This window comes from Pelophylax lessonae (genome assembly GCF_965119305.1).
Source record: "Pelophylax lessonae genome assembly, chromosome: 3".
Classification (NCBI taxonomy): Eukaryota; Metazoa; Chordata; class Amphibia; order Anura; family Ranidae; genus Pelophylax; species Pelophylax lessonae.
This window is the reverse complement of record NC_138770.1, coordinates 251,843,749-251,870,770: the sequence shown is the minus strand read 5'-3', so window position 1 is coordinate 251,870,770 and position 27,022 is coordinate 251,843,749. Positions and strand designations below refer to the sequence as shown.

Here is a 27,022-nt window from a genome sequence, read left to right as displayed (position 1 = left end):
CACCCACCTGTGGGCCAGATATTGGATAAAAGTACTGCAGCATTTAATGCCATGGGGTTTTCTACTACCCTTTGATGTACCTAAACTTACCTTTCAGTTGCCTAACTCCATGCTTTTCTGCTTCTGGCAACTTAGGCATGCTGTGGGGACCCAATCTACCAAGGGCAATTACTCTGTTATCGGACCCCATTGAAAGCAGTACCAATTCATTGCATTTGATTTAATTTATTTTATTCGGCTATTATATTGTATTGATTTTTATGTAATATTTTATGATTATATATGATAAGAGTGGACTTATGAGATTAGTTGGTCCATTTTCTATGTGGTAACACTGGTGATATACATTTTGTCAAGTATGGTTTTATAATCTAAATATTTAATATATTGTATTTTATCAATATGCAATTGTATATTTTATGTGCTTAATAGTTTAATATTCATATTATGTATATTTTCTATGGATTCCACCATACCACAGACCGGAGCGTAGCTAATGCACTTTCACGGAGGGCTAATTTATATTGTCTAGTCTTTTTACTCCATTCCCTTGGTGCACGGTGTTATGTTGGTGTTAATTCATGGACATCCAGTATAGGGTTAATGTGAGTCGGTTACTTGTCCTTTGGTACTGAGGGTAGGCGGCCAGAGTGCTGTGATTTTTAGCCTGACGGTACGTGCTGTCTGGTCCTTGATATTGGTCAGCTCGTTTGCATATTATGCGGAGCGAGATATTATTTAATCGGACTGCCCGGCCGTGTGGTCATACCCCCTTTGACAAAGTCAGAAATTACGAAACGCGTCTGGGCATGACCATATGGCATCCGCATTCAGACTGTCAGTCATCAGCGATTGTCTCTGGATGTTCTCTGTACCAACGTGGAGATGGTGAGAGCGATCTGGGACTACATACTATGCACTGGCAGCATGTTTACAAGCGATTTTTATATGGAAAGCAAGTGAGTGTAATGATTGATGTTTACTGCAATACATTTTAAAGTTTAACAATATTACACATATACATACACATTATATTATATTATATTATATATAATTATATATATATATATATATATATATATATATATATATATATATATATATATATATATATATATATATATATATATATATATATATAATTTTTTCTTTTTTTATTTCATATGATACTTACCTCCTCTGTGCAGTTGGTTTTGCACAGGGCAGCCTAAATCCTCCTCTTCTCGGGTCCCTCGTTGCTGCTCCTGGCCCCTGCCTCCTGTTGAGTGCCCCCACAGCAATCAGCTTGCTATGGGGGCACCCGAGCTTAGCTGCAGCTCTATGTCTCCATTCAGACACGGAGCTGCCGCTCAGCCCTGCCCCCCCCCTCTCCTGATTAGCTAACGAACTTTGATTGACAGCCGCGGGAGCCAATCGGGAGGGGCAGTCCCAGATGGCCAAGGGACTTGTAGACATCGCTGGAAAAAGGAGGGGGCTCAAGTATTAGGGGGTGCTGGGGTGGCTGCTACACCAAGGTTTTTTATCTTAATGCATAGCATGCATTAAGATGAAAAAAAAACTTTTGGACTTTGCAACTTCTTTAAGTACAGAAATATTAAGAAAGGAGGCAGAACATACTGGCCCCATAAAGGACAATGAAAGGAATTTCGGCTATAAAGGACAGAGAGAAGGCAAAGGTTCTGAATAAACTATTCTCCTCAGTCTTCAAAACAGAAAAGGGGGGGATACAGCAACCTAGACTGTAATGTTAATAACACGTCACAGGAAGCACCCTCATGGTTAACAGAAGACAGACTCCGAAAAAGACTTGAAAAACTTAATAAAATAAGTCAACAGGACCAGATGGCATACGCCCGAGGGTCCTTAAGGAACTCAGCCAGGTGATAGCCAGACCATTGTTCCTATTTTTTATGGACAGTCTACTGATGGGAATTGTTATACCTGAAGGGTTTCACATGTACTGTCACTTTAAGGCTGGCTCCACCCAGGAGTGATGACAAGGGTCAAGGGGCAGAGTGGCCATCTTAGACACATGTAGAGATGTACTGATATACAGAGCTGTCCTGTAATGCTGTACAGAGAGTACTAAATAAACATCCGTTGTTCCAGACCAGAGTCCTGTGTCTCTCACAACACAGAGAATATAACAGTGGCGACGAGGATGGGATTTACAAGGTTACTATCCATGTGAGAAAGGAAAAGAAAAAAAAAAAAATCTGGATTGTCAACTGAATACAAACACCCACAGAGCCCAGCAGGAAAATGTCATTGATCGGGACATTAAGTGAATTTGATGGAGAACAGACATCGTGGAGCTCCTGGATTGAGAGACTGGAACAATATTTTGCTGCAAATGCCATCCCAGTCGACAGGCAAGAAGCAGTATTTCTGACACTGGTTGGTGCTAGGACATATGACATGCTTAGGGATCTCCTTTTCCCTGAAAAACCAGCAACTAAGACGTTGGCAGAGCTCCTGACACTGTTAGAGAATCACTTCCAGCCTAAACCACTAGAGATTGCAGAGAGATTCCGGTTCTATCAGCGGCAGCAGCAGCCGGGTGAAGATATTAAGGCTTATGTGCTCGCCCTTCGCAGACTAGCCTCAACCTGTTCTTTTGGGGAGTACTTACCAACTGCACTGAGGGATAAGTTTGTCATGGGACTAAATAGTGAGTCTAGCCTAAAGAGACTGTTAACAGAGAAAGATCTTACCCTTACAAAGGCAATTGAGATAGCTTCAGTGATGGAAATGGCTGTGAAAGATACAGAGGCATTGAACCCCCAGAGCAGAAGGGAAGAAGTTAAAGAGGAAGTTTTCAGAACAGCAGTCAAGCCAACAGCAGCAAACTGGAAAAATAGACCCTCACCGACCCGGGAGTCAGCTTGCTACCGTTGTGGGAATACAGACCATGATCACAAAGTCTGCCGGTTTAAGGATCAGCTCTGTCATAATTGTGGTAAGGCAGGCCATCTGAAACAAGTCTGCCGTAGTAAAAAGGTGCGAAATAAACAACCTCTGAACACCAGGACAAAGGCATATATGGTGGCAAGATATACATCGTCATCGGAATCAGAGGACGAGGAAGTGCTCCACAGATTAGACATACATCATATGCATTCAGCACCCTTAGCAATGACTGTAGAGGTAGCCGTGGAAGGAAAGAAACTCAAGATGGATGTAGACACAGGAGCAGCAGTTTCAGTTATCACCCAGAAACAATGGAGAAAACCTCTGATCCGAACAACTGTCCGTCCAACACCAATCAAACTGCAGACATACTCAAAGCAGATACTCCACCCACTGGGGTACGTGAAAGTACAGGTATCCTACAAGGGTCAGACAGAGAATGCCATTGCATATCCTAGAACATGGGGGACCCCTTCTCTTTGGGAGAGACTGGATTGCTCACTTTGGCATGCCAGACATCGCCATAAACCCCTGCAACACCATGACCATCCCATCAAGAGATAACGAGGGATGGGTGGAATCCCTGAAACAGCGATTCCCACAAGTCTTTGATAACCATTTGGGAAAAATAAAGCATGACTGTGTGAGACTCAGGCTGAAACCCAATGCCCAGCCTAGGTTCTTCAAAGCTCGGACGGTACCTTTCGCACTCCGAGCAGGTGTGGAAGCTGAACTAAGCCGGCTGGAGGAACAAGGTGTCATCTCAAAGGTAGAGCACAGCGAGTGGGCATCACCAGTTGTACCAGTAAAGAAAGCGAATGGGGACTTACGCATTTGTGGCGATTTCCGCATGGCACTAAATTCTCAACTGGAGATAGACCAGTATCCCCTACCCAGAGTAGATGACATTTTTGCCTCTCTTGCAGGAGGTCAAAAGTTCACCAAGCTTGATCTCAGGCAAGCTTATTTACAGTTTGAGGTCCACCCTTCGTCCCGCAAGTTTCTAACCATCAACACTCACAAGGGACTGTATGAATACAATCGGATGGTGTTTGGGGTAGCCTCCGCCCCAGCCATTTGGCAACGCAAAATGGATGAGATTTTGGCGGACATTCCTTTCACACAGTGCCTGTTAGATGACATGCTCATCACGGGCTTGACGGACCAGGAACACAAGCGTAACGTGGAGCTTGTGTTGGCCAGACTCCAAGAGCAGGGTCTAAAAGTGAACTTAGCAAAATGCCAATTCATGGTACCTAAATTGGAGTTTTGTGGCCACCTTGTGGATGCAGAGGGTATATACACCACGGAAGCCAAGGTTGATGCTTTAGTAAAAGCTCCAGCCCCAAACAAAGTCCAACAGCTGCGATCATACCTGGGCTTCCTGAACTATTACCACAAATTCCTGCCGGATCTAGCACACACTGTTTCCATTAAAAAAGCTTTTGGAGAAACACTCCAGATGGAACTGGTCGGCTGCATGCCAATGTGCTTTTGAAGTTTCTAAGCGAAAGCTGTTGGCGTCACGCATGCTCGTGCACTATGACCTCCAAAGGCCTCTCACCTTGGCTTGTGATGCCTCACCCTATGGTCTAGGGGCTGTACTATCTCACGTTTTACCAGATGGGTCAGAGAAACCTGTGGCATTCGCCTCCAGGTCCTTGACAAAAGCAGAAAGCAATTACTCTCACATTGACAAAGAGGCTCTGGCGCTCATATGGGCAATTAAGAAGTTTCATCTTTACCTGTATGGTAGGGAATTCACCATACTGACTGATCATAAACCACTCCTTCAGATATTTATCCCTGACAAAAGGCATCTCCCAGACGACTGCAGCCCGTCTTCAACGCTATGCCCTATTCTTGGGAGCATATAGCTACAAAATCCAGTATTGCAGCCATGATGCCAATGCTAATGCGGACGCCATGTTCTGTCTGACAAGGACATTAACAGACTCTTCTCCACCTGTCAAGAGTTGTCGCTACACCAGCCTGTCCTTTCTGTCTTCCGGGTAAGTAGCAGCCCATACAGCCAAGGATACCTTCCTTAAGACAATACTCTCCTGGGTACGGTACGGTTGGCCTGCAACTGTCACACAGGATTATGAACCTTACTTCCGTAGGCGTCTGGAATTAACTGTGGCTGGCAACTGTGTTTTATGGGGAGACCGAGTGATCGTTCCACAGACCCTCCGGAGACACATTCTGGACTTGCTACATACTGGTCATCCCGGGGGCATACGTATGAAACAAAAGACCCGAGGCTATGTGTGGTGGCCGAACCTCGACTCAGATATCACGACATATGTGAATGCATGTGCTGGATGTGCACAAACTGCAAGAGACCCTCCTCGAGGGTGCGTCCAGCCCTGGACTTGGCCCACGGTTCCCTGGTTTCGCCTACACTTGGACTTTGCAGGCCCGATCAGAGGACACACCTTTTTGATCATTATTGATGCCGATTCAAAGTGGCCTGAGGTCATTCCTGTTACCCAGCCGACGACTAAGGCGACGATTTCCATACTGTTACATCTCGCTGCTACGTTTGGATACCCCAGAGAAGTTGTCACAGACAACGGTGCACAATTCACAAGCCAGGAGTTTCAGGGTTTCCTGACTGCCCACAACATCAAACACAAGTTGACCACACCTTACCACCCGGCTACAAATGGTCAAGCAGAAAGGTTTGTACAGACCTTCAAATGCTATTTCAAAGCTACTATGGCTACAAGTAAACAAAAGTCCCTGTCGCCCCAGCAGATGGACTCCTTCCTTTCTGCTTACAGAACCACACCACATGCAACCGCTGGGAAAACTCTAGCTGAACTTCTTTTGGGTCAGCAGCCATGGACTGTTTTGGACATGCTCCGCCCTCAAACGGTCCAGGAACATGTATGGCAGTCCCAAGACAAGAGGGTCGAACACGACGAGATTCCCCGGTTTACAGTCCAGCAAAAGGTATGGGCCCGATCTTATGGCGCTTCCAACACTCGTTGGCTTCCTGCCATCATCGCAGAGACTTTGGGACCCAAAATGTATCGGGTCTGCCTGGAAGATGGTTCCATTTGCAGACGGCATGCAGACCAATTGCATCCTCGTTCTCAGCTGCCCGAATCCCTGACTCAGTACTACCAACTTCCAAATATGGCTCGAGCATACCGCCACCTCTCCGTGCGCCTAAGCATACCAGTACACTCATTTTGGACATCTGCACACTCAATTGCCCCCCCAAGAATATTTCCCACTCCAGAGCCAGACCAGTCACCACCAGTGGGTCCCCCTGCTCCAGAGTCCCAGCCTAGGCCAGGGGGGGGTGCTCTGTGGGGACCCTGATGTGGGGTGGGGGGGCGACAAAATTTATAGACTATAATAGAGTACAGGCACCTCTTTTGGGCCAATTAAAGCACTGGATCTATCCATGGGAACTACAGGCTGGTTAGCCTAACATCAATAGTCTTCAAGCTATTGGAGGGGATAAGGACTATATACAAGATTTTAGCAATAAAAAAAACAGTATCATTAGTAGTAATCAGCATGGATTCATGAAGAATCGTTCTTGCCAGACCAATCTTTTAACCTTCTATGAAGAAATGAGCTGCCATCTAGATAATGTAAGGCCTGTGGATGTGCTGTATCTGGATTTTGCAAAGGCATTTGACACCGTTCCCCACAAATGTTTACTGTACAAACTAAGGTACGTAGGTATGGACCATAGGGTGAGTACCTGGATTGAAAACTGGCTTTAGGGGAGAGTCCAAAGAGTGGTGATAAAGGGCGAGTGCTTAGAATGGTCTGGAGTGGAAAGTGGGGTCCCCCCAAGGATCTGTCCTGTGACCAATCCGGTTTAATTTATTCATAAACGATCTAGGAGGGTAGGATAAACAGCTCAATTTCAGTATTTGCGGACGATACCTAGCTAGGCAGGGCTATAACTTCTAAGCATGATGTGGAAACCTTACAAGAAGGCCTGAACAAAATAATGGGGTGGGCATCTACATGGCAAAAGAGGTTTAATGTTGTAAAATGTAAGGTAATGCATTTGGGTGCCAAAAATACGAACGCAAGTTACCCAAGTAGGGGGGGGGGGGGAAGAACCTCTGGAGGAATCTAAAATGGAAAAGAACCTGGGGGTCCTAGTGCATGACAAGCTTAGCAATGGTATACAATGCCAAGCTGCTGCAAGCAAACAGAATACTGGCATGTATTAAAAAAAGGGTTTCACTCCAGAGATAAAATGATAATTCCCCCACTCTACAAGACTCCGGCTGCATCTGGAGTATGCCGTCCAGTTCTGGGCACCGATCCTCAGGAAGGATGTGCTGGAACTGGAGAGGGTCCAGATAAGGGCAGCAAAGCGAATAATGGACTGGAGGACTTCAGCTATGAGAAAAGACTACAAGCTAGCATTAAACATATTCTTTCTGGAGAGGAGACGCTTGGGAGGGGATATAATCACTGTACAAAGACTGTACTGGCAACCCTAGCATGGGGAACAAACTTTATCAAAAAGGGAATTTAAAAAGACACGCGGCCATTTACTAAAATTAGAAGAGAACCAGTTTACCCTTAAACTGTGCAAAGGGTTCTTTACTGTCGGAGCGGTAAGGATGTGGGATTCTCTTCCACAAGCAGTGGTTATCAGCAGGGAGCATTGATAGTTTAAAAAAAAAAAAATGATTAGATGAGCACCTTAACGATCACAACATAAACGGGTATACGATGCACGATTAACACACACACACACACACACACACACACACACACACACACACACACACACACACACACACACACACACACACACACACACACACACTTTGGCCTGTCTCAATTCGGCCTTACATTTAGACTATAGCATCACTGTAGAATTTAACTGCTATGAGCAACATGAAACTGTAACAAATGTTTTCCCTCACCAGGGAGGTGAAATGGGCTGCCTTGAATTCCATATGAAATATTTCATTTTCACAGATCTGTATCAGCCTTTATAAGCAGGCAGCAAAAAGCTGCCTGATGTACTGATTTACTGATCAGAGATGTAATTTTACACCACTAAATCTTTAATATACGTTTTAAAAAGAGCTTTCCAATGAAAATTCCCAACATTAGGTATACACAGGGCCAATACACAGCTGCAACATGTGGCTACTTATGTGTATTTTGGGCTTATATCACATGGAAACTGATGTGAGGAAAAACAACTTTTATAAAGCTGAGATGCTACTTTAATACATACCAGACATGCAAAATACTTGACTTTGATCTAGAAAAAATAGAATATTGGCGGCAAACAGATGAAACAGATGCCCCAGAGTTTGGAAGTTTGACATTCACGTGCTTTCTATTTAGCACTAGAACAGTATTTAAGCACCTGGAACACACACATTTTCCAACAAGGCAGGAAAGATCACAAACAGTGCAAGGAAAAACTATATATTAAACAGTTTCCATGGCAAGGATGTCAAATGAAGTCTTCTCTCACACTTTATGGACATCCGTTAACGTAAACAATAAATCAAACATACTTCTAGCATAGGAAAGATTGTGCATTAAAGTCGCTAGGCAATATACTGGGTCAAGCTCTTTAACCACTTCAATACAGGGCACTTTTACACCCTACCTGCCCAGGCCAATTTTCAGCTCGGTCAAACTTTTAATGAAAATTGCATTGTCATGCAACACTGTACCCATAATACATTTTTGTTCACACAAATAGAGCTTTCTTTTGGTGGCATTTAATCACCACTGGGTTTATTTTTTGTAAATAAAAAGAAGAAAAAAAAATAGAAAAAACAAAAAAAAAAAAAAAAATGTTGCTAATAAATAATTGTTCATAAATTTAGGCCAAATTGTATTCTTCTACATTTCTTTGGTGAAAATAAACCAAATCAATGTATATTATTTACTATGTAAGAAAGTTATAGAGTCCACAGCGTTATACATCTGAAAAATCGATCAATCCTGATGTAGTGACAGCCTATTTCTTGAGGCCCTAAAATGCCAGGACAGAACAAATAACCCCAAAATTATCTTTTTGGAAAGTACACAGTCTGAGATATGTAGTAAGAGGTATGGCGCGTTTTTTGAAGTTATAATTTTTTGGAATTTGAAGAAAAAATTTTCACATTTTTTTTCCATACTGTCACCAGTGCTGTACAGCATCATCATATAACTTGTGTGGCGGTGACCAGGGACACTTGCTGGTCACAGTTTGTAAAAAAAAAAAATGTTACCATAGTAACACTGTACCACTCTGGGGTTGATCAGGCTTTTTTTTTTTTATACATATTATGATTATTTATAGCAGTGAATTTCACTGCTATAAACAAATATTTTTACTGAATGTCTGTGTAGATATGGTGTATTGTGATTAGCTGTAAATAGCAGTGGCCAATCAAATGGTACAAAAAAGGCTGCGATTGGCCCTGTCTGTACCATGTGATCACTTTGACCAATTACAGCTAGCAACACAATTGTATACAATGAACTTTAATTAAAGGAAGCCATTCATTGTTTAAAAAGGTTACATGGTCACAGCGATCACATGGTATCGGCAGTGGGCCAGTACACTGATCAGTCATCTGCTGTGTCCAGTGGACACAGCGGGTGACAGGTCACGCAGGAGCATGTCCCCTCAGAACAATAGGTCTCCCGCCAGTCTGTCATTTTACGATGACGTGGGTGGAAAGCAGTTAATTATGGTATGCACACTATGTAAAGAGGCAGCTCCTTAACACACTGTGTAAACTAGTGATCATCACTTTGCCTTCTTCCTTCAATATGGGATGCCCTGCTAGGGGATTTTTGGAGAATACGAGAGTTTACCTTCAGTTCAGAATAGTCACACGGTCATGCACTTCTTGAGGCATGCTGGCAAAATGCTAAGGCTGGCACATTAGTAAAATGATAAATCCAGCTTTGCTGCCATTACATTTTGACAATTTGACATTAAACCCAAAGGCAAACATTTCTTATATAGTAGCTTTACAAATGCTTAGATGTGATAGCTGCATTAGTTGTCTTTATGTTTTCTTCAGTTTTCATCTGGTGATTCAGCCAGTAAGTCTGCTATTCCAAAGAACAAACTCTCCAGCAGAATGCATCAGGTACAAAGATGATAAAAACCATTAACCCCAGCAAAGGTGCTTACAATGCTCAGCTTTATTTATTCATGCAAAATCTTTATCCCAAAAAAAGAAAAACAAAATCGGTTTGCTTTAACTACTTTTAGTCCCCATTCACACTAGCGCGACTTGTCAGGCGACTTGGTCGCCTGACAAGTCGCGGTGGGTCACCTGCCATAGATTAGCACAGGACCCGTTCTAATAGGAGCGACACAAGTCGCTCCGACTTAGAAAAAGGGTCCTGTACTACTTTGGGGCGACCTGGAGGCCACTTGCATTGACTTCAATGATATGAAGTCCGTGCATGTCGCGCCGAGGTCGCGATGCACTCTGTGCACCGCGACTTCACAGGTCGACCCGGCAAGTCGTGTCGCCCCTGTGTGAATGGGCTCTCAAAGTATTCGCTGGAGTTCGGTTTTAATTTGCATCTAAATCTGCTGTTACATCTAACACTCCCCCCTCCCCGAGAACGACAATGCTGCTGTCAAAAGGTGCCCTCTGTGCTCCCTTATCCAGAGGGAGGGGACTCTAATACAGTAGGTGTGTTACTGGTCAGATCACCAGGGGAAAATAGAGGGAGAGCGCTTAAAAAAAAAGAAAAACAAAACAAATGCAACCATCACATCTAAAGATTTGTAAACTGCAATATATAGATTTTTAGTTTTACATAGAGTTTGAGCATTCAGAAACTAAGCCTTACTGCTCCCTATCTTAATATTATTACAAATGAAAGCTGTATTAAACCCAAAATGTAATTTTTCTGTATGGCTGGCATCATGCCACACTATGTACAGTTTTTTTTAAGCAAACATTCTTTGTGAATCTGTTGCAAAATAGAAACACAATTCAATTTACCTGCAGGGAACTGTACACTGAAGAAATTCCACCATCTTCTGTGCATGTTGCTTAGATGCATAATAGAAGTCCAGACCCTCTATAAAAGAACATAACAGGTTAGCAACACTTGCTGTACTAGCTAACGAAAACAACCTATAAAAAAAAAAAAAAAAAAAAAAAAAATGGATTTTTTTTAACACTAAGTAAGCCAGAATAATACGCGACAATAAGGAATAAACATAAGTACACCCCAGCAGATTTGTCAGAAAACCTTTACTTTCCGAATCAACATTTTGCAAACAAAAAAAACAAAAAAAAAAACAAAAACACAGCAGTGATTGAATACCACCAAAAGAAAGCCCTATTGTGTAAAAAAAATGTCATTTTGGTACAGTGTTGCATGACCACGCAAATGTCATTCAAAGTGTGAGAGCGCTGAAAGTTGAAAATTGGCCTGGGCAGGAAGGGGGTAAAAGTGCCTGGTATTGAAACAGGTGTCCAGCAGACACGCGATTATAAAAGGGCATTACTTAAAGCGGAGTTCCGGCCACATACACATTTGTTTACTAAAAATACCCCCCTAATCCTAAGCTATCCCCTATTACCCTAACACTAACCCCACATTACAGGTCATTACAGTTATAAAATAAAGATAAATACTTACCTTTAAAATTGATTGAAGAGCACGGCCATCTCCGGTGTGTGGGCGTCTGAAGCCGCTGTGTCCCTCGCTGTGTCCTTCTTCCTGGTTTCAGCTACCCAGAATGCATGCGCAGTAGATTGCGATCGGAAATCAGAGTAGCGGCCAGGGCCGCTCCCATTGCATCCTGGGATTGATGACGCTCATCTCCCAGGACGCAATGCAAAGGAGGAAGTGACGTCGGCAGCCGTGTCCGCACAAGGAGGAAGAGGAAGGAAGGTAAGTTTATTTTCATTAAAAACAAGGTAAGTAAAAAAGAAAAAAAATATTTTAACTATCCAATTCTTTTTCAGTTTTTTTTTTTTTTGCCAACTGATGCTGCAAATTTTTTTCTTAGGGTGGAACTCCGCTTTAAAGAAAGCCCCTTACCATTTCGTGCCGTCAACAATGGCATCACATGGAAGTGAAATGTCACAAGGTCTGAGAAAGAAAATAATTTCTTTACACAAGAAAGTGAAGGCTACCAGAAGATTAGCAAAGCTTTACTTATCAGTCAGAATAGTGTAGCAAAAGTGATACAAAAAATGAACAAAGATGGAACGGTAACCATCTCACAGAGATGTCCAGGACGTCGACGGATATTAATACCTCAACAAGAGGGTCTTCTGATGAGAAGGGTTGAAGAAAAAAAATGCCATGCAAGTTCACTGCAGTTAGCTAAAGTAGTAGAAAGTTAAACTGGGGTGATTGTTTCCTGTGATAATATGGTTTACATTGCAGAGGAATGGCATGCATGACTGTCGTCCACGGAGGAAGCCTCTCCTAAAGCCCATGCACAAAAAAGCCCCTGCCTAGAATTTGCGAGGGTCCATGCGGAAAAAAAAAAAAAAAAAAAAGACTACTGGGACTCTGTACAAAGGAAAATGCATGGTGCCTATAAAGAAACATGGTGGTGGCAGTGTCCTTCTGTCGAGCTGCATTTCATTGATGGTAACATGAATTCACAGATGTACAGTTGTATATTAAAAGAGAAGATGCTACCATCACTCCATGCCCCTGGACGTCGTGCACTTTTCCAACATGACAATGATCCAAAACACACATCTAAGGCCACTGTTGCATTTCTGAAGAACAGGGTGACAGTGATTCAGTAGCCGAGTAGGTCTCCTGATTTGAACCCAAATCAAACACCTATTGGGAATTCTGAAGAGACAAGTTGAGCATCACTCTCCATCCAGCATCCAGACTGCTAATAGAGGTCGTTCTTGAAGAATGGAAAAAACTTGAATTTTTGTAAAATCTTACCTGTAAAACGGAATTTTTGTAAAATCTTACCTGTAAAATTCCTTTCTCTGAGTCCTCCGACAGTCGCCGCCTCTTCATATTCGTCACATATGGGGTATTAGACTTTGCTCCGAAGGAGTAGCTAGGCAACAGAATATGTTAACATTAAAGCTTTTAACATATCCCACCCTCAAGGGGTGGTCCCCTCAGTCAATACCCTCCTACTTCCTGCAACCATATCTCAGTTTTAGTGGAATAGCAGTAGAGTATACAACCAAACCCCAAAAGAGGGGCGGGGGCGGCGACTGTCGGAGGACTCAGAGAAAGGAATTTTACAGGTAAGATTTTACAAAAATTCCGTTTTCTCTTACGTCCTCCGACAGTCGCCGCCTCTTCATATTCGTCACATATGGGGACGTCCCAAAGCAGTGCAAACATGAGGGGTGGGAAACGCATCCGCGCCGAAAAGGCAACGCAGTCTCCGCATCAAAGAAAAGAACCTTACCAAAGGAAGGAAACCAGCTGGGCAACAGAGAAAAAAAAAAAAAAAAACAAGTGCTCAACAGGAGCAACAACCCAGGAAAAGACAAAAAACCAGGGGATATAAAAACTTATCCCAACAGCCAGAGGTCCCTAACAAGGGACCCTAGGGTACTGCCGCACTAAGAACCTTGCAGCCAAAGGAAGCATCCGCCGATGCCTGGACATCTACTTTGTAGAATCTTGTGAACGTGTGTACGGTCGACCAGGTCGCCGCCTTACACACCTGGGCTACAGAAGCCCCATGACGACAGGCCCAAGACGTACTCAAAGATCTAGTAGAGTGCGCCTTCACAGGCACAGGGGGAACCTTCCCCTGCAAAGCATAGGCCTGTTCAATGGTCTGCCTGATCCATTTGGCGATGGTAGAGGCCGAAGCCGCCATGCCCTTCCGAGGACCCTCTGGAAGAACAAACAAGGAGTCCGTCTTTCGAAAAGACTCAGTCGATTTAAGGTAAACCCTTATCGCCCGAACAACATCCAGAGAATGCAATCTCACCTCCTTTGGATGTTTAGGCTTCGCGCACAGCGAAGGTAAGACAATATCCTCATTAAGATGGAATTCCGAAACTCGTTTCGGAAGAAAAGAAGGATTAGGTCGTAAGACCACCTTATCCAAATGAACAACCAGGTACGGAGACTTGCAGGACAAAGCTGCCATCTCCGACACTCTGCGAGCCGAAGTGATCGCCACCAAAAAGGCGACCTTTTTGGACAACATAGACAACGAGATCTCCCTGATCTGTTCAAAAGGAGCACGTTGCAACACAGACAGAACGAGATTCAAGTCCCAAGGGGGAAAAGGATCCCTCCTAGGAGGAACCAGATGCCGCATACCCTGAACAAAAGTGCCAACCAAGGAGTTGGAAGCCACGGGACGTTGAAACAGAACGGCCAGTGCAGACACCTGACCCTTTATCGTAGCCAGCGCCAAACGCTGATCAACACCCGTTTGAAGAAAAGACAGCACACGGGAAACAGAGTACGTGCGGGGTGAAAACCCCCTGGACTCACACCAGGCAAAATAGGCCTTCCAAGTACGGTAATAAACCTTCCCCGAGGAAGACTTCCTCGCGTTGATCAAAGTATGAACGACCTCTGGAGAGAGACCCCTCTCCTTCAGGACCTCGGTCTCAACAGCCAGGCCGTCAAAGCCAGCGACTGTAAAGCAGGATGGTATATCGGTCCTTGAGACAGTAGATCGTCTCGAAGAGGCAGACGCCACGGAGCGTCGACCGCCAGATTCACGAGGTCTGCGTACCAGGACCGGCGAGGCCAGTCTGGTGCCACAAGAATCACCGTGCTGCGTTCCGAGTGTAACCTGCGAAGGAACCTGGACAGCAACTGAATCGGTGGAAACGCGTACATCAGCCTGTACTGATGCCACGGGGGCACTAACGCGTCCGACGCGTCTGCCCGAGGGTCGCGCGTCCTTGCCACGAACCTTTTCACCTTGTTGTTGAGACGAGACGCGAACAGGTCCACATCTGGAAGACCCCACTTCGCGCACAACATCCGGAAGACAGCCGGGTGGATAGACCATTCCCCCTGATCCTGGGTCTGGCGACTCAGATAGTCCGCCTGCCAATTCTCCACTCCCGGAATGTGAACCGCCGTTATCGCCGGGACATGAGTCTCGGCCCAAGACAGAATGTCGGCCACTTCTCGAGCCGCTCGGGCACTCCTGGTGCCCCCTTGGTGGTTGATGTAGGCCACCGCCGTGGCATTGTCCGTCTGCACCCGAACCGGGCAGCCCTGCAGCCGGTCCGTCCAGCGATGAAGACAGAGCTTTATCGCACGCAATTCCAGAATGTTGATCGGAAGGGAAGACTCCCCCTCTGACCAAGTTCCCTGGGCGGACAGAACGCCCAGAACACCACCCCAGCCCGACAGGCTGGCATCCGTGGTGATCACCGTCCACGAGACAGGACGAAACGACTTGCCCCCGGACACCATCGGGGACTGGAGCCACCACAGAAGGTTTCTTCTGGTGCGATGACTCAACGAGATTTGAAGATCCAGAGATTGAGGTCGCCCGTCCCACCTGGACAGGATCTCCGCTTGGAGACCCCGCGTGTGAAACTGGGCGAAGGGAATCGCCTCGAAAGCCGAGACCATCAATCCCAGACATCTCATGCACGTCCGCAGAGACGAGTGTGAAACGTCCCTGAGGGACCTGACCTCCTCCTGAAGAGTTCTGAGTTTGTCTTCCGGCAGGAAGACCTTCGCCTGCACCGAGTCCAGAATCATTCCCAGGTAGGGAAGACGAACCGACGGACTCAGTGTCGACTTTGGAAAATTTATCGTCCAACCAAACTCCTGCAGAGTTTGCATCGTGACAGACAGGTCCTTCTCCAGACCCTGGCTGGTCGCAGACCGAACCAGAATGTCGTCCAGATACCCCAGGACAGAAATGCCCTGGGCCCTCAGTAATGCCAGAACCGGTGCAAGCACCTTGGTGAAGACCCGCGGAGCCGAGGCGAGACCAAAAGGCAACGCCACGAACTGGTAGTGATCCTCCGCAATGGCAAATCGAAGGAACCTCTGGTGACCCTCGAAAATGGGGATGTGAAGATACGCATCCTTCAAATCGATGGAGGCCATGAATTCCCCCGGAACCAGGGCAGCCACCACCGACCGCAGGGATTCCATGCGGAACTTGCGAACCCGCACAGAGCGGTTCAGAGCCTTCAAGTCCAGAATTGGACGAACCTTGCCCTCCTTTCTGGGCACGGTGAACAGATTGGAATAAAACCCCCGAAATCTGTCCCGATGAGGCACCGGAACCACCACTCCCTGAGCCCTCAGGTCCCGCACCGCCAGGTGCAGGTCCCGCAAACGCTCTGGAGACAGTTGAAGATTTGAGGGAAAAAATCTGCTCTCCGGCCGAGAGAGAAACTCGATCTTGTAACCAGACCGAACGATCTCCTGAACCCACCTGTCCCGCACACGGGCCAACCAGGGTTGAAGAAAACCGAGCAAGCGTCCCCCCACCCCAAAACTGGGTGAGGGCGCCCCTTCAGGCCGAACTGTTATGGGCTGCAGATCCGGATTGGCCGGACTTCTGTTTCCCAGACCAGGGCTTCTTCTGAGAGCCTTGACCTTTGAACGGTTTGCCCTTGTAGTGCGGCCGAAAGGCACGAAAGGACCCCTGAGGGGGCCGAAAATTAGCATGCTTCTTCCCAGAAGCCCCCTTAGCCTTGGGGAAATGGGGCAAGAGAGTGCTCTTACCCCCGGTGATCCCCTTAATCAACACATCCAAGGACTCCCCAAAAAGGCGAGACCCATCATAAGGTAGATTGGCTAAGGTCTTACGCGAAGATTGGTCCACCGACCAACATTTTAACCAAACCAGGCGGCGAGACAACACCGCCACGCTGTGCACACGTGCAGCCAATGGAACCAGGTCCAGGTCCGCATTACACAGATACATGACACCCTGGTGGATTTGATCCACCATATCCAGGGTCGCCGACGAGGCCGAGTCGGCCACTAGGATGCGCCTAAGCATCTGCGTCCAACTTGCGATCGCCTGGGCCGCCATGAGAGAGGCAAACAGAGCTTTAAGCATAGAACCCGTAACAGAATAAGTATGACGGGCAAGAGACTCCAATCTCCTATCCGTGGCATCACGGAACACAGGGGAATCCTCTGCAGGAATCGCAGTGGCCTTGTTCAAAACCGCAATTGCGTGATCCACTGGGGGAGGTACACACCACCTTTCATCAGTGGAAGGCGAGAAAGGATAACGCAGCTTGAACCTACTTGGTACAGCAAAAGGTTTGCGCAGATTGCGCCATTGTTCCTTAACAGCGCGCTGAAAATCATCATTGCAGGGAAAAACCTGCGGTGTCCTGCGTTTTCTCTGCGTCCCATAAGCCGCCCAGGCAGCGGGGGGACACACTTCATCCTGCAAACGCAATGTTTGCTTTATGGAAGCAATCAATTCATCCATGATTGCAAGGTCTTCAGGCGAGCCAGGGGGAGAATTATCAACCCCCTCAACTTCAGCCTCCACTTCGGACCCCACTAGATCTAGGGAGGAGCGGGACCCCGATAAGGAGGCCCCCGCCATAACAACCCCATCCCCTTCACCCTCAGAATCAGAGGAAAGAGCAATTCTGGGTCTTTTAGTAGATTGAGCAGCCACCAGCATCTGCACCTGAGCAGCAAGGCCAGCCACAATAGTGGCTAAATCCCCCCCTGGGGGGGAAACAGCGGTCCCCTGGCTTTCCACCAAGGCGGTAGGAAATTTGCCCTCCTAAGAATCCATTGCCCCTGTAATACCAGACAATAAAGGTTTAACTGCCCCTTTAAGCAAGCGCGGCAAGCGCAGCCCACCGCACCACACTCAAGCACAATGAGACCCCCACAGGGAATATGCAAACTGAACACAGGCAATGGATAGCAAGAACAGAAGGATAAAACCTGAGGAGACCCTCGCCGCTGCTGCTGCCTCGATCGGTGTTCCTGGAAAGAGGAAGTGATGCTGCCAGGGCGCTCTATGAAAGCCTATGGAGGCTACAAGAAAATGGCCGCCATGCATGTAAAACATGCGGCCGGAGCGAGTGTAGGCAAAATGGCGCCGTTTGGCGCCGAAAACGCCGCTCCACAGTGTAGTAATTCACACATGTCATCCATGTATAAGAACACATGTCAGATCGCCGCAGCGATCGCTGTAAATGCCCAAACATGCCAAAAAAACATGCCCCACAGCACACAGCTTTTCACACTGACCAGACTGACACACACAGTGTCACACAGCTCCCCCCCCCCCCCTTGCAGCCCACAGCATGCAGCCGAGAGATAGGGAGACAAGCAGTGTGAATAGAGGCAGGTTACACAGTCCCAGACTGACACCCCCCCAGACAGACAGGTCCCCACATAGATACACTTACCTCTTAATGGCGTGGGGGACCCGCACAGGCGAACAAGCCGCTGCACATGAGGCAGGGAGAGTCGCAATTCAAGACGCACAAAATGGGGGTTAAGAAACCGCACAGCGTCCAGTGAGGTAGCCACCTCACCAATCATCCCTGCACCGAACAGGGATGGGTCGTTCACTGTGCCAGGAGCGTTACCTGGCTGAACGCTCGATGGCAGGCTGGGAAGCCACTGACCCACGACCTGCGACCAGGGGGATCAGCCCGAGACCCAGCCCGCATGATCCTCTTCATCAGAAGAACTAACTAACGCTGACAAAAATAACAGCTAAGTAAAGGTAGAGAGAAAACTCAAACAAAATATCAAAAAGAAGAAAGAGTCTGGGGCAGAAAGCCCCAGCACAGGAAAAGCCAGCCACTCCTGACAAGCTAGACATTAAAACTGAGATATGGTTGCAGGAAGTAGGAGGGTATTGACTGAGGGGACCACCCCTTGAGGGTGGGATATGTTAAAAGCTTTAATGTTAACATATTCTGTTGCCTAGCTACTCCTTCGGAGCAAAGTCTAATACCCCATATGTGACGAATATGAAGAGGCGGCGACTGTCGGAGGACGTAAGAGAAAATTCCTTTCTCTGAGTCCTCCGACAGTCGCCGCCCCTCTAAGTCATCACTGTTGGGTATGACTTCCGCTCCGCAGGAGTAGCTAGGCATATAGACTTAGTCAAAAGACAAAGGGCATTAGCATATACACACCCATGGGGGCTGTCCCATCTGGTCAATACCCCCCTGCAAACTCAGTTTGGTAGCATAGCAGTAGGTAATAAGAACCCCAAGAGGGGCGGGGGCGGCGACTGTCGGAGGACTCAGGGAAAGGAATTTTACAGGTAAGATTTTACAAAAATTCAGTTTTCTCTTACGTCCTCCGACAGTCGCCGCCCCTCTAAGTCATCACTGTTGGGATGTCCCAAAGCAGTATAGATATGAGGGGTGGGAGATGCAACCGTAGAAAAGGCAACGCAGTACCCACATCAGAGAAAGGAATCTTACATGCACCGTAAGAGAACCAACTGGGCAACAGAAAAACAATGCTCAACAGGAGCAACAGCCCAGGAAAGCAAATGCCAACAGCCAGGGACCCATAAAAAAACACAAGGGTCCATCATGGCACTGCCGCACTGAGAACCTTGCGGCCAAATGAGGCATCAGCCGATGCCAGAACGTCTTCTTTGTAGAATTTTGAGAAAGTGTGCACCGACGACCAAGTCGCAGCCTTGCACACCTGGGCCACCGAGGCCCTATGCCAATAGGCCCAGGACGCACTCACAGATCTGGTAGAGTACGCCTTAACAGGGAAGGGTGGAACCCGTTCCTTCAAGGCGTAAGCCTGTTCAATGGTCTGTCTGATCCATTTGGCAATAGTCGCTGCGGATGCAGCCATGCCCTTCTGAGATCCCTCAGGAAGGACAAAGAGGGAATTCGTTTTACGAAAAGATTCCGTAGACGACAGGTAAACCCTGATCGCCCTGACAACATCCAAGGAGTGCAGAGCAACCTCCTTAGGATGCTTAGGCTTTGTAAAAAGCGAGGGCAGGACAATGTCCTCATTAATGTGGAACTCAGAGACCACCTTAGGAAGAAAGGAGGGCTGCGGACGCAAAACCACCTTATCCCGGTGAATCACCAAGTACGGAGAACGGCAAGATAACGCTGCCAGTTCCGACACTCTGCGAGCCGAAGTGATCGCCACCAAAAAGGCAACCTTCTTAGACAGCAGAGGCAACGAGATATCCCAAATGTTTTCAAAAGGAGCACGTTGTAAAACGGACAGAACCAAGTTCAAGTCCCACGGAGGTGAGGACTCCTTCCTGGGAGGAGCCAAATGTCGCACACCTTGAATGAAGGTGCGAACCAGAGAATGAGACGCCACAGGGCATTGGAAAAGAATAGCCAGTGCGAACACCTGGCCCTTGATCGTGGCCAGCGCCAGGCGCTGGTCCACTCCTGCCTGGAGAACCCCCTGGACTCGCACCAGGCGAAGTAAGCCTTCCAGGTACGGTAATAAATCTTTCCAGAGGAGGTCCTCCTAGCCTTGACAAGAGTAGGGATGACCTCAGAGGAGAGACCCTTGTCCCTCAGGATCTGGGTCTCAACAGCCAGGCCGTTAAAGCCAGCGACTGTAAAGCAGGATGGAAGATCGGACAGGAGACAGGAGCTCTTCCCGCATGGGCAGCCGCCCCGGAGGCGCCACTGCCAGATGAACAATGTCGGCGTACCAGGACCGGCGTGGCCAGTCCGGAGCCACCAGAATCACCAGGTGCGGTTCAGAGGCTAGCCTGCGGAGGAACCTGGACAGCATCTGAATCTGAGGAAAGGCATACATCAGACGATACTGATGCCAAGGGGCCACCAACGCATCCGAGGCGACTGCCAGCGGATCGCGCGTTCTTGCCACGAACCTTTCCACCTTTTGGTTTAGTCGAGATGCGAACAGATCCACGTGCGAACAGATCCACGTCCGGGGATCTTCACCTCGCACACAGCATTTGGAATACCTCCGGGTGCAGGGACCATTCCCCCTGGTCCAGGGTCTGGCGGCTCAGATAGTCGGCCTGCCAATTCTCCACACCCGGAATGTGAACTGCTGAGATTGCCGGGACATGAGTCTCGGCCCACGTTAGAATGTCGGTCACCTCCCGGGCCGCACGAGCACTCCTGGTGCCCCCTTGGTGGTTGATGTAAGCCACCGCGGTAGCATTGTCCGTCTGTACTCGGACAGGAAGGCCCCGAAGACGGTCCGACCACTGGAAGAGACAGAGTTTTATCGCTCGCAATTCCAGCACATTTATCGGGAGGGAGGACTCCTCCTCCGACCAAGTGCCCTGGGCAGACAGGTTGCCCAGGACTCCACCCCAGCCCGACAGGCTGGCATCCATGGTAATCACCGTCCACACCAACGGACGGAAGGACTTGCCTTCCGCCACCGACGGGGACTGGAGCCACCACAGAAGAGCCAATCTGGTCTGACGACTCAAGGAGACACTTAGATCCAGGGACTGAGGCAGTCTGTCCCACCTGGCCAGGATCTCCGTCTGGAGAGCCCGCGTGTGAAACTGAGCAAAGGGTATCGCCTCGAAGGCTGACACCATCAACCCCAGAGACCTCATACAGGTCCTGAGTGACGAGGACGGGTTGTCCCTAAGGGACCTGATCTCACCTGCAAGGTCCGGAGCTTGTCCTCCGGCAAGAACACCTTTGCCTGAGCAGAGTCCATTATCATTCCCAGATAGGGAAGACGAACCGATGGAGACCATGTGACTTCTGAACGTTAATGGTCCATCCGAACTCCTGAAGCGTCTGTACCGTGGTGGACAGATCGCGCACCAGGTCCTGGCTGGCCCGTGCCCTCAGAAGGAGATCATCCAGATAGCCCAAGAGCGCAATGCCCTGTGCCCTCAGTAGGCCCAGAACCGGCGCCAACACCTTGGTAAACACCCTAGGTGCCGAAGCGAGACCGAAAGGTAACGCCACAAACTGGTAATGGTCCTCTGCTATAGCAAATCGAAGGTACCGCTGATGATCTTCGAAAATGGGGATGTGCAGATACGCATCCTTCAGATCTATCGAAGCCAGGAATTCCCCTGGGCTCAGAGAGGCCGCCACCGAACGGAGAGACTCCATACGAAACTTCCGAACACGCACAAAGCGATTCAGCAATTTTAGGTCCAGAATAGGACGCACTTTGCCCTCCTTTCTGGGCACAGTGAACAGATTTGAATAAAACCCCCGAAACCTGTCCCGATGAGGCACCGGGACAATCACCCCCTGAGCAAGAAGGTCCTGTACCGTCTGGTGCAGGTCCCGCAGACGCCCCGGAGGCAAGTGAAGATTTGAGGGAAAAAAATCTGTCCTTCGGCCTGGAAAGGAATTCGATCTTGTACCCGATCGAATGATTTCCTGAACTTACCTGTCCGATATCCGGAGCAGCCAAGGTTGGAGGAAACCGCGCAAACGTCCCCCCACCCCTGAAATAGGTGAGGGCGCCCCTTCAGGCAGAGGCGGACTGACCCGCCGAGCCGGCATTACCCGACTTCTGCTTACCCGCCCAGGGCTTCTTCTGGTTGCCCTGGGCCTTGAAGGGCTTGCCCTTGGATTGGTTCCGAAAGGCACGAAAGGACCCCTAAGTGGATCTAGGCGCAGAACCCCGCTCGCCTCGAAAAGAAAATCAGCAACTGTTTTCCGGGAGGACTGGTCGGCCGACCAGCTCTTCAGCCATATCAGTCGCTGGTTAAGCACCGCGACACGAAAGAGGCGAGCCACTAAAGGGGCCTCATTCCGCATCACACAGATACATGACTCCTTGGTGGATCTGATCCACCATTTCCAGCCGGGCAGGCGGAACACCATCAGACACGAGATTGCTCCTAAGCATCTTAGTCCAATCAGCCACCGCCTGCGCCACCAGAACGGACGCGAAAACGGGTTTGAGCAACGAACCCGCCACCGTGTAGGAATGGCGGGCTAGAGAATCCAACCGCCGGTCCGTGGGATCCCGGAAAACCGGGGTATCCTCAGTAGGAACCAAGGTAGCCTTGTTTAACACGGCCACAGTGTGATCTACCTGTGGGGGCACACACCATCGTGATTCCGTAGCCGGCCAAAAAGGATAAAGCAATTTGAACCTACTAGGTGCCAGGAATGGACGTTTCAACGTGCGCCACGTTTCATTAACAGTGTAATGAAATTCAGCTGGGAAAGGAAAAACCTGCGCCGACTTGCGGGTCCTGTGCGTCCCAAATGAGGACACAACGCCCGGAGGACAGGGCTCATCCTCCAAATGTAGTGTTTCCTTAACAGAAACAATTAATTCATCCATGGTCGCCCGCTCTTCAGGCGACCCCGGGGAAGAGGTATCAACCCCCTCCACCTCCGCCTTTCCCTCAGACCCCGGGGGGTCCAAGGATGAGCGGGACCCTGAAAAGGGCATGCTCGCAGCAGCAGCCATATCCCCATCTGAATCAGAGGAGAGAGACAATCTGGGCCTCTTCTTTGCAGCACGTTAAGACATCAGCATTTCCATATTAGACACCAAAGTCGCCACCACAGCAGCCAAATCGGGTCGCAGCGGGGCCACAGGAGAACTGGGGACCCCCACCAGAGCTGGGGGGAATTTGCTATCCTGAGAATCAATTGCTCAAGGTTACAGAAACAAACAGTGCAATAAAATGTGTACTGCCCCTTTTAAAATCGCTGCGGAATGCGCAGCCCACCGCTACAGCTACAGTGAAAAAGACCCCAAAAGGAGAAGAGAAAACTGAGCCAGAAACGATAATACAGAGGAAAATTGAGAGCGATAACCTGCGATAACCTGCAGAGCCCGCAGAGTGTTGCTACCGATGTCCTGCTGCAGATGGAAAGGAAGTGCTGCTGAAAGTAGGCTAAACTATAGACTGACAGACTTAGGAAAAATGGCTGCCCCATAGGAATGCATTGGAGGCTACGCCAAAATGGCCGCCGAACATGCGGTCGGACCGATCGTCCATACTCCCACAAAATGGTGGCGGACGGCGCCAAAACAGCATGCAGTATCGCCCACAGAGAAGCTAAACATGCCTGCCCATATCAAAGATGGCGGACCGCGCAAATTCATGCCGCTGCGGTCGCCACACAAAAACGTCTGTACCCCCAACAATGCACCGAAGTGACACAGGGAAGGAGACCCCCAGAAAACATACAGTATCTGCACAAGCGATCCCCACAGGGACCGCATCAGAGAGCCACACAGGTACAGGCATGGGGAACACACAGCAACACAGACTGCCACCCCAGACAGAGGCCCCACACAGAAGTACTTACCTGTATCTGATGGCGTGGGATGCCTCTCTGAACGGAAAACCGCTGTCCTCATCTGACAGTGAGTGATGTGAGCCAGGGACATGACACTGCAGCATCGCAGATGTCCTGTGAGGTAGCCACCTCACGGCTGCATCCCTGCAGCGAGCAGGGATGGGTCGTTCGTAATGCCAGGGCGAACCATAGCTGAACGCTCGATGGCGGGCTGGGGGTCCATCTGACCCTTCTGCCCTGGAGAACCAGGGCGGTCAGTCCGAATCCCAGCACCGCATGATCCATCTTCATCCGAAGAAACGACTAACACTAGAAGCTGACAAAATAAACAGCTAGTAAAGTAAGAAAAAACTGACATTTTCAATGAAAATCAAATAAAAGATTAGGAAGGCCGAGACTGAAGCCCCAGCACAGGGAAGCCTGACTACTCCTGACGCTAGGCAGATTAAAACTGAGTTGGGAGTGGTTATGCAGGGGGGTATTGACCAGATGGGACAGCCCCCATGGGTGTGTATATGCTAATGCCTTTTGACTGTCTATATGCCTAGCTACTCCTGCGGAGCGGAAGTCAATACCCAACAGTGATGACTTAGAGGGGCGGCGACTGTCGGAGGACGTAAGAGAAAGATAGATGTTGCAATATGTCGCCAACTTCTTCCTTCCATGCCTAGAAGACTTGGTGCTGTCCTTACAAATCATGGAGGTGATACAAAATACTAGATGTAGTAGTTTTTGTTGTGGGGTGTATTCATTTTTGCATCAACAAATTTGAGAAAAGCTGAAGATTTTGTAATTCAAGTTATATTAACCTTACTTTCATGTAAAGGAGCTAAACAAATGTTCTATAAATCTCGGTTTTGTCAAAATTTTGGAAATTGTTCTTGTGTTCAATAAAAATACTGAATAAAATCTTTTTCAAAAGAGTTGTACTCATTTATGCTCAGCACTGTATTGCACTAACACTAGATATAAGTTAGTGTTAGGCATATCATCTGTGGAGATCTCAGCAAACAGCTGGATGACAGAAGCCATTCCTCCCACCGGTTCAACAGCGGGGTGGTGCCCCAAAATGCATAACCACAACCCCCTGTACGTAGTGACATCTCCCTTGTGTACAGCCAATTGCAGCTGATCGATGCCGAGAGGGCCAAGTGAACCAGGAAGACGCCACCTATTCTAACAGCTTGTGCTCCAGCTCCTAGCTACACTGATCAAGCTGCTTCCCAGCACAACTCTGCCTTCAGCCACTTGCTGCTGATCTCTGCAGTTCCTCAGATGGCCACACTTCATAAGATGAGATGCCCAACACCAACTTATATCTTGTGAGTGCAATATATGTTTATGCCTTATTGTCACTTATTCGTATGGTTTACACTCAGATGGAGGCGCCCTCTTGTGCTTTCTTTCTTATGTGTATTAGGTTACTCAGGACCTGTTTATAGTAGAGTAGCCACCATCAATCTCACTGACTGTTTTATCCATCCTCCCTTCCTGACAATTTCTCATTCGGTCACTTGGGAGTCACAGTAGTGCACAGTAGTCTTATCAAATTCAGTCCAAAAAGACTACAGAAAGGTTTGTTAAACAGCATAAATGTGCTTACAGTGGGGATCGAAAGTTTGGGCACCCCAGGTAAAAATTTGTATTAACCACTTAAGCCCCGGAGGATTTTACCCCCTTCCTGACCAGGGTTTTTTTGCGATTTTTTACTGCGTGACTTTCACGGACAATTGCGCGGTCGTGCGACGCTGTACCTAAACGAATTTGGCGTCCTTTTTTTCCCACAAAAAGAGCTTTCTTTTGGTGGTATTTGATCAGCTGTGCGATTTTTTGATCATGCGCTATAAACAAAAAAAAGCGTAAATTTTGCAAAAATAACAATATTTTTCACATTTTTTTTATATGAAATTCCCCAAAAAAATTTAAAAATCTAAATTTTTTTAACATTTTCGGCCAATTTGTTTTATGCTACATATGTTTGGTAAAAAAAAAAAAAAAGGTAAAGATTTTTGTCATTTTTGGTGTTTTTTTTTTTTTTTTTTTTTTTTTTTTTTTTAACGAGTAATGGCGGCGATCTGCGATTTTTTTTGTGGGACTGCGACATTGCGGCGGACAGATCGGACCCTTGACTGACATTTTTGACACTTTTGGGGGTACCAGTGACATTACTGCAGTAATCAGTGCTATACATATGCACTGTTACTGTAAAAATGACACTGGCAGGGAAGGGGTTAACTGTATTGAGAGGAAGGGGTTAAGTGTGTCCTAGGGGCGTGTTTCTAACTGTGATGGGACATGTCTACTATTGTAAAAACAGAGATCAACGGTTCTACATAGTATTTATTTCCATCACTGACACTTTCAAAATTACAGAAAACAAAAAAATGGCGTCTGCAAACGTTTGGGCACCCTGCAGAATTTATAGCACGCACTGCCCCCTTTGCAAGGCTGAGACCTGCCAGTGTCATGGATTGTTCTCAATCATCGTCTGGGAAGACCAGGTGATGTCAATCTCAAAGGTTTTAAATACCCAGACTCATCTGACCTTGCCCCAACAATCAGCACCATGGGATCTTCTAAGCAGTTGTCTAGAAAACTGAAACTGATGCTCACAAAGCTGGAGAAGGCTATAAGAAGATAGCAAAGCGTTTTCAGATGTCAATATCCTCTGTTCGGAATGTCATTTAGAAATGGTCATCAGGAACAGTGGAAGTTAAAGCAAGATCTGGAAGACCAAGAAAAATATTAGACAGAACAGCTCGCAGGATTGTGAGAAAAAACAATTCAAAACCCACGTTTGACTGCACGATCCTTCCAGAAATATCTGGCAGACACTGGAGTTGTGGTACACTATTCCAATAAAGAGATACTTGTACAAACATGGTCTTCATGGAAGAGTCATCAGAAGAAAACCTCTTCTACGTCCTCACCACAAAAATCAGCGTTTGAACTTTGCA

General features: G+C 47.7%; 1 protein-coding gene across 1 annotated transcript in view; it reads right to left on the bottom strand.

The window, feature by feature from the left end:
* The window catches only part of NMD3 (NMD3 ribosome export adaptor), a 121,882-nt gene that overhangs the window by 47,678 nt on the left and 47,182 nt on the right, over positions 1 to 27,022 (bottom strand). Inside the window, exon 8 of the mRNA XM_082248887.1 lies at positions 10,890 to 10,968. Coding sequence (XP_082105013.1) covers positions 10,890 to 10,968 — 79 coding nt within the window. The remainder of the gene's footprint in view (positions 1 to 10,889; positions 10,969 to 27,022) is intronic.